Genomic DNA, 13,355 nt, shown 5'->3' on the forward strand with positions numbered 1-13,355 from the left:
ATTATAATGTCTATATAAACATAAATGGAACATACAATAATATATGTTCCCTATATTACATTAAAGTATGGTTAGGATCTCAACTTAGCAATGAATTCATTGCACTTCATACTGGAGAAATTGTGCTGCCCCAAAACCACTTCAAGGTCACTACATTACTTGCTTATTTCTTCTATTTCATCATTAATCCATGAGCTAAAACAACAACTGGGCAGGGAGTGACTCCTCTGCTTTCCTGCCACCCGTATTCACTGGAGGCTAAATTATGCAGCCCATTTCAACGCTGAATCAAAGATACGAGTTCCAGCAGACCAGAACAAACTTAAGCGGCTTGTTAGAGAAGGAAGATTATTCTACTCTCAAAGGAGTGTAAGAAGATGGACTGTTTGTGAAAGCCAAAAAGAAGAATAGAAGTGAGATGTACCTGAGGAGAACTGTTAACTATAAATCTACAGACTGCAAATACATAAACACACACTCACTGGAAACAGTCTCTCTGGGCTGAGACGTTCTTCAGGTACTGCTTCAGGGCCTCACAAAACTCTCCCAGCTGCTTCTGGCATACAATCATTTCTTGGCGGATCAGGTAGAGAGACTTTGGGGAAGAGAGAGAGAGAAAGTGAGAGATCAACAGGTAAAACAACACATTTCCTGAACACTCAGTAAGTGGAACCAGTGGTCCTGTGCTGGGGAAGCAGAATGGTTATGAAGTTGACACTAACTAAAGTTGCTAGTTAGTGTCATCTCAAATGTCAGCCTGTGTTTATTAACTGCTGGGTTCGCTTGTGGTCAGATTTTGTCCATCATCATAGCTGTGTGTTTACTGTAGCTCATTTGTTAACTGCTTTCGTTAACCCTTCTAGGTGCCCCAATGGCATGTATATACATTGAAACATGTAACACTATATATCCAAAAGTATCCAGAACACCAGTCTAATTAGTGAATTCAGTGACTTTAGGGTGCACCCAGCACTGACACACACACACACAAAGACCTAGCTTATATAAACTCTATAGAAAAGCAATGCTACTTCAATGGGATGCTCTGGAAGAATCGCACATGAGGAAACCATGCCTGATGCAAAGTGGTTACTAGAAGTGGAGTGATGGAGAACTTCCACCATCCAATACCCCTAGGGAATGAGTTTGTGTGGCATTTGTGATCTTGAACTAATCATCCAGCATGAGTACCTGACCTCACTAATGCTCTTTTGGCTGGATGTTACCAAAGTATATGCTTAGAGGAAAGTATCTAATGGGAAGAAAATAAACAAATTAAGTGGACCACCTAACATTCAACCAATCAGGACAAAGAGGCTGTCAATGTGGAATTGTACTTCCTTACATATATACTGGGGAGCCATAATGCAGCCTAGTGAGCCACAAACCTGAGTTATGATAAGACCTGATGAGATCTGTGACAGCTGGCTACATCTTCCAAAAATAATGGCAGAGAAAATACACCAATATTGCCAATTCCACCCCTACCTACGATGGTTTACACTGCCCAACAGACCAAGAAAAGAAAATGACAAGTCTAAAGCAAAGACAGGTGTGATCATTCTTGTGGCTAGGAGAGAATGACAGAGGGCACTAAGGAAGGTGAGCATGAGTGACACTGATCTTGCTGCATATCTGCCGGACAGGTAATTATTTTGCACAGCACATCTGAAGCTAACAATGTTCAACAACTAAACAACAAATTTAGAACCAGCACTCAGATATGCATGTTTTGGGGTCGAGGATGACAACGGCCCCCAATGAAATTTGACTGTCCAATTTTGAAACCTTTTATCCAATTATGTTATTATGCAATTATTATTATGTAATTACATAGAGTACATTGGCTGTATAGCAAACCAACAATAATTCTGGACTTTAAGGGTTAAATAAAATTGCTAATCATACCTTTTGAAGTTTTCTGAGAAATGGTCAACAGAGAAAAATGTGTAAAATATTCACTGTAGACACATTAACTTCAAAAGTGTATGTAACAGAAAAGAGTTCTTCAGGAGGTAAAGGCTCTACTGCAAACCCTCTGGTGAGTATGCTGGGTTGTCCTGAACATCATAGAGAGGATCTCTTTACTTCAACGTGTCCAAAAGATCTTTCCCATGCTCTGTAAGGCAATGCAAACACTGCGTTTTTCACTACGGGAGAGCAATGAGCTGCAGCATGCGCTGTTTATGTGCAATCAGCCTTTACTCTTTCAGTGCAGGCAAAACTAAATGCAAGAGACGGAGAGCAGATGGTAAGATCAATATCGTGTAACCTACGACTTGTGTTAAGAGAGCCATTTATGACTCCCATTCCCCAGGGGACCTAACATTTACCACTTTAAACTGCAGTGTGGCAGAGCGGCGAGCTAACTCTAACCAAACACTAGCTTTTACAGCAAACTATTTGCTCAAAGAAATTACTGCCATGTGTGTGATTTGACTGAGAGACTACAGTACTCCAGAGATGCAAGGCTATATTATTAGGCTTAAATTTGAAACTTGATTCAAATAAAATAATACCCATCTCAATGTAGGCCTATTCCACATAATTGCACCTTTCTAATATGAAGAAATGTCACTTGCAGTCCTACTGTGTTCTAAATTTGCATGCTGTCATCTAGAGCCTATTTTGTGAAGCTTCAGTGAATTCATTAGTCTGATTAAGTAACCAGTCTCTGCCACATATAATCCAAAGTAAATGATAGCTTGGGGTATGAAGACTCAGGTTCTTTCCAGGCTAATTTCTAATTTCAGACAGTTTATGGAAAATGAGATCAGTACTGATCCACACCTCAAACAATGTGTGTTTGAAGTATGATTGTCTAATAACTCATCCATTACAGTCTTTTACTGGGAAATAACACTTTTTATACAATTTTAAATTCACTTTTTTATATTAATGTGATTTCTTATGCATTCCATAAAGTGTTTTATATGGTGGCTGACAAGACCCTATACACAGTGCAATGAAAAACACAATGCAAACTCATAAATGTGATGCAAATTTAGAAAACACTCATCAACTTGACTACAGCTGCACTACATTTCACAGACACGTTGCAAACACAGAAAACGCATACAACCTCAGAAATGCAGCAAAGCCACTCACAACACAACAGTAATGTTTCTGGAAGACTCTCAAAGGGGTAAAATATCTGTGGTGGAAACGTTTTTAAAAATGGGGAGACTCACATTCTGGTGCGTTATCTGACATGTCATAGCTGCACTGCGTTAGTTATCAAAATTTTACAGTTACACTCTACAGCTTATTCCCATTACGATACTGTGATATTAGTTAGAAGTTCCTCTTTGAGTGTCTTCTGGAAATATTTCTGCTGGTTTTTAGCTGGCTTTTCAGCATCCCTGAAATTGCATGTTTTTCTGTACTTGCAGTGAATTTGTGAAATGTAGTGTTGTGTTTTCTAAATTTCAGATTGTCTATGAACTTGCTGCACATTTTATTATTTTGCAGAGCATTTGTAAAAAAGCGCATATGTTGGAATTTTGATAAAATATTAAGTGTTAAATTAAAGTGTTTTCTGCATTTGCAGCTTGTTTTTTATTCTGCAGCGCACTGGGTCTTGTTGGCCACTGGCCAACTTTAAACAGTATCTTTCATACAATTAGAAAAGCAGCTCAAAGTGATTTGTAATGTATTGCAAAAGCAGAGAAAGAAAAGGAGTACAATGTAGTTACAATAAAATAAAAAAGGTAAATATTAAAAGTGTCTCAAATAAAAGCATTGACAAAATAGAGGAAATAAGAATAAAAGCAATTGAAAACTAGCGTAGAAAAAGTAACTTAATAGTGACATGACAATAAAAGTAATGAAAATGTTAAAAGCTAGTTAAATGCTAAGGTGAAGTAATATTTTTAGCTGTTTGTTAATTTAATTGGTGATAGAAGGAGCCTGAGGAACGTTTACTGGTAATGTGTTCCAGATCTTTGGTGCATAAAAACAAGCAGCTTTACCACTCGTTTTTGAAAAATACTTTAGAACATAGTTTATCAAGCGTTTAGAGATGTATGAAGGTGCTGCGCTATAAAGAGATTTAAAAACTAGTAGTAAAATTTTATAGTCAGTTATAAAAGAAACAGGCAGCCAGTGGAGTGATGTTAAACTGGTCTCATATGATCTAGTTGTTAGTATTCTTGGTGTTGCACAAGTGTAGTTTGTTTTTATAGCAGTTGTACAACTTCTGTGAGCAATGCATTATGACAGTCAAAAGCATGGGTAATTTTTTTTGGCATCTTCAAACTGGAAGTAGGGTCTCATGCGTGCTTTATTCCTTAGATGATAGAATGCTATTTGATTAATGTAATTTATATTACGTTTAAAAGTTATATCTAGTCCAGAGTTACACCTCGATTTTTAAATCAGTTTTTGTCTGCAGAGCCAGATCTTTAAGTCTGTTACATAGCTTTTTTCTCTGTTTCACCACCAATTACAAATACTTCTGGTTTGTCCTTGTTTAGTTTTTAATAAAAATTGCTTTCATCAAGCTAAAAATGCTTAAAAGACAGGTTACCTACAGCTTCGAATAGAGACATTATTTATTACAACCCTGTTTCCAAAAAAGTTGGGAGGCTGTCCAAAACGTAAAGAAAAAAACAGGATAAAATGATGTGCAAATCATTTAAACTCTATTTAATTAAAAATAGTACAAAGACAAAATATCAACTTTTAAAATTAAGATTTTTTTTTTTAATATATGCCCATTTTGAATTTGATGCCAGCAACATGTTTCAAAAAAGTTGGGGCAGAGTCATGTTTACCACTGTGTTGCATCAGCTCTTCTTTTAACAACACTCTAAGCATCTGAAAACTAAGGAGACCAATTGCTGTAGTTTTGAAAGTTAAATGTTTTCCTATTCTTGCTTGATACTGGATTTCAGCTGCTCAACAGTCTCCTTTGTTGTATTTTTAATTTCATAATGTGGTAAATGTTTCAATTAGTGACCGTTTGGACTGCAGGCAGGCCAGTTTAGCACCTGGACTCTTTAACTATGGAGCCAAGCTGTTGTAATATGTGTAGAATGTGGTTTGACATTTGACATTGTCTTGCTGAAAAAAGTAAGGCCTCCCCTGAAAAAGACTTCATCTAGATGGCAGCATATGTTGCTCCAAAATCTGTGTGGATCATTTAGCATTACTGGTGCCTTTACACATGTGCATGTCACCCATGTCATGTCATCATCACGGATGATGGTTTTTTGAACTGCGTGCTAATAACAAGCCGGATCGTCCCTCTCCTCTTTAGCGAGAGAACGCGGCGTCCATGATTTCCAAAAAAGTATTTTGATTCATCAGAACACAGAAAACTTTTCCACTTCACCCCAGTTGTCCCTAAATAATATATATATAAGCTTCTGTTTATATTTGGTTTCTTCTTTGCATGGTAGAGTTTTAACTTGCATTCGTAGATGCAGCACCAAACTGTGTTCACAGACAGTGGTTTTCTGAAGTGTCCCTGAGCCCATGCAGTGATTTCCACTACAAAATCCTGTCTGTTTTTAATGCAGTGCTGCCTGAGGGCCCGAAGATCACAGCCATCTAATTTTGACTTGTCCCTTGCAGAGATTTCTCCAGATTCTGTGAATCCTTTGATGATATTATGTACTGTAGATGATGAAATCTTTGCTATTTCAACTTTGAGAAACGTTGTTCTTGAATTTTTGCACTATTTGCTCACACAGTGTTTTACAGAGTGGTGAACCCCTCCTCATCTTTACTTTCAACAGGCTCAGCTTTTCTGGGATGCTTTTTTATGCCCAATCATGTTACTGACCTGTCACCAATTAACCTAATTACTTGTGAGATGTTCCACCAGGTTTTCTTTTTAGTATTATACAATTAGTCGTTTGTTTATCCTCTCCCAACTTTTCTGAAACGTGTTGCTGGCATCAAATTAAAACTAGACATATATTTTTCAAAAAACAATAAAATCTCAGTTTTAACATGTGATATGTTGTCTTTGTACTTTTTTCAATTAAATATAGGGTTTAAATGATTTGCAAACCATTGAATTCTGTTTTTATTTATATTTTGCACACCATCACAACTTTTTTGGAAACAGGGTTGTATGTATCATCTGCATAAGTATGAACATTAAAGCCATGCTTCTTAATAATTTCACCCAGTGGCAACATATACGAAGAAAATAAAAGTAGGACAAGCACAAACCTTGTGGTACACCATAGATAATATGTTCACCAACGAAATACCATTTTGTAGTTAAATATATATGAAACCATATTTAAAAATATATAAAACCAATTTATCACAGTTACAGAAAGACCACCCAGGTTTTTAAGTCAGTTAAGAAGCTTTCTGTGGTCAAGAATGTCAAATGCAGAAGCACAAATACAGAAACATCACCTGCATTAGAATTCTGTGTGTGTTAGTGTATGCTGTATTTAGCTGGCTCTCTGTTAATATGAGCTTTCCCCCCAGATGGAAGAAGTGATAAAAACTAATTGAAAGTGTTCTGAACTTCTGTTTGACAGCACAATTACAGCGGCCAGTTTTCACTTTCCCTAAGGGCTGGGCAATAAGCGAGCCAAAGCCTGGTAATAAACTCCAAACTTAATCAGGAGTGCTATGCAAACTCAACACACCTTAAAATGCAATCAGAAACACTACATTACCCATCCACCCCAACCAAAATCAGAACAATCACATTTCTTCCACTGCTGCAACCAGAAGTTAAATTCAATATTCAGAAAGACAAAAGGGTCTTTCTTTCTCATTTCTTTTTTTTTTTTTGATATTTAACAGTAGGTTTATTCCCAAAATGCTCAATTTGGATGGACTGCTGTAACATTTCATTTGCCTTTCATTTGTCTTCTGGGTTTTGCTTGAACAGCAAGGGGCTTTATTTCAGACTAAAAGCCTGCTGATAACTCCAGAGAGCTGTGTAAGTGTGACGCATAAAGTAAGCATAAAGGATCAGTGAGCTCGGTAGGAGATCTCTGTAGTTTTTCTCTTAAGAGTGTCCTCAATCCCACCATGGACTAGTTTATATTATTTTGCATTACTTCATATTCTTAGACTTATTATCTCTATCTTTCAGCTTAGCTACATACTGTCAGAGGTGTGTTAAAATCTTGTGACTCTTTTTGTGTTTTGACTGTTCTTTGTTGTTTCTTTACATTATATGAAATCAACAGCTGCCCTTTTCATTGTTTCATTTCGTGACAAGAGGACCAACAGAAATGGTCAGACAGTACTCAACGTAAAATGTCATTACTGTAACATACATTAGGGTTAAGTAGTTAACTGTAGATTAATACACCAGAAGGTATTTCAGGTTTTATGGGAAATGAAACATCTACAATGGACGAGAAAGGTCCCAATGTGCCGGTTTGGCACTACTTCGGTTTCCAACCAATCAAATGCAGAGAAGCACAGCACGTTAGCTATATTCTGCACTGCTGGTATGTAACACTGTAATCATTAGAAATTATTAAGTAATATTAGAAGCCCAGTTGGTAATTACTATATTAACATAAGGGAAATGTGAGCTATGCAAAGCTCTGTACTTCACACCTGAATCTGGTTCACAATGACATTGTTTATCTGAATAATTCTGCAGATTTAAAATTTCTTCTTACAGCTTCCTACTAAGTAGTTGTAGAGTAACAGAATCCTAGAATTTTATACATGAACCTTGAAGAAAATTGTTTTTATATTACTGAAAATAGTTATTCCAAACTTTTGAATGAGTGAATCCTATTTTTTGAATGGTAGTGTATGTGCTATTTTATAGCTACCGGGTGAGTAGATTAATGAAGCTGACAGCCTTGCAGGGTTGACCACCTTCTTTCTAATTCATAAGAATGGCGTGAGCAGATACACATGTTAACATACACACAGAACCACACAGCTGACTCTAGCACTGCACAATCTGGTGAGGACATATGATTATGTGTGCAGATTTCACACCCTCTTCAGTGAGAGAGAAAGAGGATGTTCAAATGTGAGATACAAATGTACAGAAGGAGGGGAGCAACCTTAAGGAGGAGGGGGGTTATGGAAATTGCAGGGTTACCATGGAAACTGGGGAATACCGTCCCCTTTTTCTCTCTCTCCCTCGTTCCAACCATCCCTCCTGCTCTCAAAACACTCTGTAAATCACAAGATTTCTTTTTTCCCCCTCATAAGCATTTGCATACATTTCCATATACAGCTTTGCTTAAACAGGATTAAATAGCTCAGGCAAAGAAAAAAAGAATGGGCTGAGTGCTGATAAAGGGAGCACACGTCTTTTTGCAGGGTGTGCTCTCTTTCTGGAACCTTCACCATGATAATGGCCCCCAAATGAGCAAGGATGGCTTTCAGATAGGCTGTTATATATCTCCCTCCAGGGCTTTCAATTTCCATCTTTCTGCTTCTCACATGGCTCTCTCTCTCTCTCTCTACCTCTGCCAAGCTCTCTCTGCCTGTCTATCTCCCTCCTCCTGGCTCTCTCTTCCTACTCTTCTCTCTGGTTTGTTGCCTCCCTCTGTTCTTATTCTGGCTGTATTGACTAGGCTGGTGATGTATATGACTGCATGCTGGACTGCGTGGGGTCCGAGAGACTATTAAAGTCAGTTAAACTTTGAATACTGCATGGTGAGGCCCTAAAAAAGCTGCTGAGGCTACAGATACGTGCAGCGGCGATGTGGCGCAAGACTGATGGAGCGATTAGTCACAAGCCTTCCCTTCCCAGAGGAACTCCAACAGAAGATAAGGCCAGACAGCGTCCTTATCACTCAAGACTCAGGACAGCACTGACAGGCTGTCCAATTAAGAGCACCACTATCACTGGACTTTGATCGAGTTGTTTGTTGCGTTTTGTTGTGTTTACAATGTCAGAAAAGTTGAGCTCTCAGGTTTTAAATGCATAGTGGCGCTTGATGTGCAGTTGAAAAGCTTTGGGTAGGCTGGCCATTGTAACAACTGCATTGTCCTCTAATTGCTCTTAATATCACATATCAGCTCATAGCACAGAAGCCTATTAAGTAGAAAAGATCCCAACACTGAGACGTCAAATCAGAAAGACACAAAGCCTACACATGCAACAGTTCTGCAATACACTGTCAGAAAAACACACTGTGCAGGTATATTTTTCATTCATCAAGGTACCAACAATCTAACTGTACCTTCAAAGGTACAACAGTGCATTTAAGGTTTAATTGTGTACCTTAAGTACGTTTTTTCCCACGGAAAAAGTACAAATTTGTACCTTTTCATAATCTAATGTTTTACAACAGAACCATAAAGTAGATAGGCTGGAGACGAGATGGGGTGTGTGAAGTCAATACAACTTAAAACATATATAAATTTAATGGAATATTTTACATTTATGTTCCCTAATTTGTCACACCCAGTGACAAGAGGGGAAACACCCCGGTGACAGTTCAGTATCTTTTTTTCTGAGAGTGCACATCTGAAAACGTGTCTTTTATGATTGAGTAAACAGATAAAAACATGCTAAAATATGCATGCAAATATATTCAAATAAGCCAACGATAGCTGCTGTGATAGCTGTGGCAATCAAGTGCCATGACAACCGAATGTGCCAAAGGGCCATAATTAACCAGCCACTGTGAGCACAATCAGCACAAAGCACAAAATGACGGGAAACTTGAAAAGGTTTTAATGACTATGAGCCAGTTTAACTCCCTTTAAAAGAAGGAACCTTGCATTGTTCGACTGCTAACATCCAGTCATTATATCCTAATAATGTCTGAAGTTGCTTTGCAGTTTATTTTCTTTACTGAGTTTAAGGCAATGTAACATTACACTGCAGAGTTGCCAGTTTATTAAGTACACCTACCTCAAAACAACAACTGTTGGACATTTTATTAGGTACAACATACTATATACAGTCGCATGCAAAAGTTTGCGCATTCCTGGTCCAATATATTGTTGATTTTCTAAGTGGAAATAAGTAACAGTAACATATCCTCCACAGAAAACACACGTCTGTGAATTTTAATGCACAACTGCTGCTTATTTGCTGACTTTAACATGTTGGGAGATAAAGTTATTTATGTTTAAATTTGTACATTTTTCCTAAAGTGTGACCTCGAACAGAAATTGTTGCAGTAAAATTAGCAAAAGAGCCATATTTAAGATGCTTGTAGAGAATGTTTTAAGTTGTTTTCCCTCAGAAAGTCAACAAAACATGTAATTTTGTAATCTGCTTCACCCTGTACAAATAAAAAAGCACATACTATTGCAGATGCACTTCTTTGTAGACAGAAAGAAAGAAAGAAATGTAACATTTATTTGTAAAAGATTAGAAATGGAGTAAAATTGCAGATTGCAATGGAATAAAATGCAGATATTTTGACACAGTATCACAGTGTTGCATAAATGTTAAACTATAAACTATTCTGGAGTACAATAAATACATCATCAAATACCGTTTTGAAATACAGGTAAAATTTTTTTGGCTGCACTTCTCCCAGTTGCTTTGCAACAGCATCATAAACATCAACCATCAGTCATTAGTGCTAGCCAGCTATCGTTCCAATACGTAGGAATGTTAAAAGCTACTGTTAACTAGCAAACATGGTGCTGCTAGCAAAAACAAGCTAAACTACAAAAAAGCGGCTTTTTGGTTTGTCATGATCTTGATCTGCGAAGGACTGCAATCACTAATTCCTCCTCAAAACACAGACGCATTGAATGCGAAGCATCCAACATCAAAAACAACACAAAAAACACTGCTCACCAACTGAAAACAAATGGTTTCAGGCACTGCAACATCAATGAGAACAACTGCATATATCTAGAGGATGGTTAATGCAAATTATGCATGAAAAAATGACTTATACTCCACATGTACAAAGTGTACAAACAAGGTAGGTGTGTCAGTAAGTAATGAAGTGGACAGTAAGTGTAAACAGGGTTTAAAAACCCCATTAACACTGCTGTGTCTGATCTACTCAACATTCATTAACATTTCACTACCATGTTAGTGTCTGCTGTGCTGAGATTGGTCCACCGCCCAAATAATATCTGGCTAGTGGTGGTCCTATGGTGGTACCTTTCTATTGATGGATGGGATAGAGGTGGGCTGATGCGTTTTACAACAACAGATGGGCTGTAGTCAGTAACTGTAAACCTACTAAATGCAACTATATGGTAGAATAAAACCGTATAAAATGAACAATGAGTAATACAAGACAGGTGCATCTAATAACCTGGCAACTCAATGTATGGTACTAACAGTCCAACAGTTTCAGTTATAAAAATGTTGTGTTCTGCTCAGTGTAAGTATCAGGGAGTCAGTGTTATGAGTTTTATTTCTGATATCTGAACCTTAGTGAAGAGTAAACCAGCCTTCAGAATTTAAGAAGACCCCTCAGGTCTTCAATAAAGCAAGCCCTACAACCTAAAGCAACACTCTCACACACTGCAACTTGTCAATCACATGGCTTGAGCTGTCATGCGGAGCCTGTTCTAATCCTATTTGCTCCGTGGCAATTTAAACGCTAACAAGGATTAATGGAGAAAAGGAGGAATGGTTCCATTTGCTCGGAAAGTCGCCGTGCATGATCTCTGAGTAAATCACAGGCAGGATGCAGATAAGCTTGCTACAGGCTGACCTCAGCGTTTTGGTTTAGAGAAGAGCACAGGCACAGCTGAAGCACTGCTCTACTAAAGACACAAGGCCACATGTATTTTTCATCAGAAAGTGCACACTGTCCCAGCATGACCCGCCATCTCTCTAACACACTGCCTCCAACACCTCACACAGCATCTGCTCTCAAAACCAGCTCATCCTTTCTGACACATGAATGCTGTAAATCCACTGCAAATGTAAAAGGGCTCGAACTAGGGCGCTTTCTGGATGTTCATCTGTAACGGATATCATTCACAAGTGAATTGAGAGGAAAATTGAAGTATTTTTAGCTCATTGGCGCTGCGGTTAAGTGGTTTTCTCAAGGTTGAGCTTGTCTGCTGCTCATGGTTAACTGGATTCTTTCAGCATTACAGAAATAGGCAGGGCTGGGACGGTTACTTTAAAAATGTTTTTTGGTACAGATTACTGATCACTTGTTAAAAAATATGACCTGTAACCCATTGCAAGGGATTACTATATTCATTTTCTTTACATTCATTGTGGATTACATTTCTTTTTAAAGCCATATAATCAAATAAATTGAAACAAATTTGAACATACCTTTGGAATGGGCTCAAGTAGCAACTTATCCCAAAGTCCATCTGACCTCACTAATGCTTTTATGGCTGAACGCAATCAAATCCTCACAGTAGTATTCCAACATCCTTGATTTCAGAAGAAATACTGAGCAGGTGTCTACAAACTTTTGGATGTACTGTGTATATTATAGGTGACATCTAATGGTCAGCCAAAACTATGCACCCTTGGTACAACAGGACTTATGTTGTTTGAAACATGGAAAAAAAAACATTAAAAAAACTCCAAGATATCCTGTGTTCCTCACAAAAATTGACTGTGTTGGTACTTTCCTTTTTGTAAAATGACAGCAGCACAGAGAATTTAAACCCCCTCATTCAAGAGTTGAAAATTTGAATGTTTTCTCATATAGTCAGGCCAGAAAATTAAATTACAGACCCCTGGGCACAACTGTTTTAAGAGCCCCTACCTGGCTACCTTTTTGGTAGTAATGCATTTTTTTTTTTCAATGTTAACATTACACGAGGGCTGGTCAGCATCAACAAACTAAGTGTTGAGCATGTGACTAGTGTAACTGATTTTTTATTTTACTTTATTTTATTTTTGTTTATCTTTTCATCTTTTTATTTCATTTTTCCGTGTTGTATTTTACTTATTTTTCTGAAAGAATGTTTTAAATGTTCTGATCAAGCTGCATAGTCTGGGGCTTGCAGTATACAAAACTATAATCAGGTTAACTATGTGGTTATATTATAATATTTCTGTTATATTTAATTAATAATTAAATAATAATTAAATAGGATAAAGTAATTTATTTGATATCCAGTGGGAACTGTGTTGACCTGCCTTGGTTGCATAAAGACCATACTAAGTTGCCAAACAATCCTTTTCCCAAATGCACTGTGCCCTAAGGCATGGCATGAGGTTACAGCCCATTGCCAACAGACAGTAGTGCAGTTATCATATGATCCAACATCCTATTGTGGTTCAAAACAAACAAATCAATAGCAATAGATGCTTTCTTGTTAACAAGAAACAAAGATGAAGAAAACAACACCAGGAAACTGTAATGCAACCTAAGCTAAAGCATACAGCCACGACTGGCATGAAATCTTTTTTTTTTTTTTTCATTTGATTTCTTTGTGGAAGCTGACAGTTCACAACACAGCAAATTTTCTTTCTTTAACTCAGGCTGACATTT

At 37.5% G+C, this 13,355-nt stretch overlaps 1 protein-coding gene across 1 annotated transcript in view; it reads right to left on the reverse strand.

The window, feature by feature from the left end:
- The window catches only part of necab2 (N-terminal EF-hand calcium binding protein 2), a 135,842-nt gene that overhangs the window by 9,256 nt on the left and 113,231 nt on the right, over positions 1 to 13,355 (reverse strand). Inside the window, exon 10 of the mRNA XM_036585522.1 lies at positions 483 to 595. Coding sequence (XP_036441415.1) covers positions 483 to 595 — 113 coding nt within the window. The remainder of the gene's footprint in view (positions 1 to 482; positions 596 to 13,355) is intronic.

Source organism: Colossoma macropomum, unplaced genomic scaffold, assembly GCF_904425465.1.
Source record: "Colossoma macropomum unplaced genomic scaffold, Colossoma_macropomum, whole genome shotgun sequence".
In the NCBI taxonomy this organism is placed as follows: Eukaryota; Metazoa; Chordata; class Actinopteri; order Characiformes; family Serrasalmidae; genus Colossoma; species Colossoma macropomum.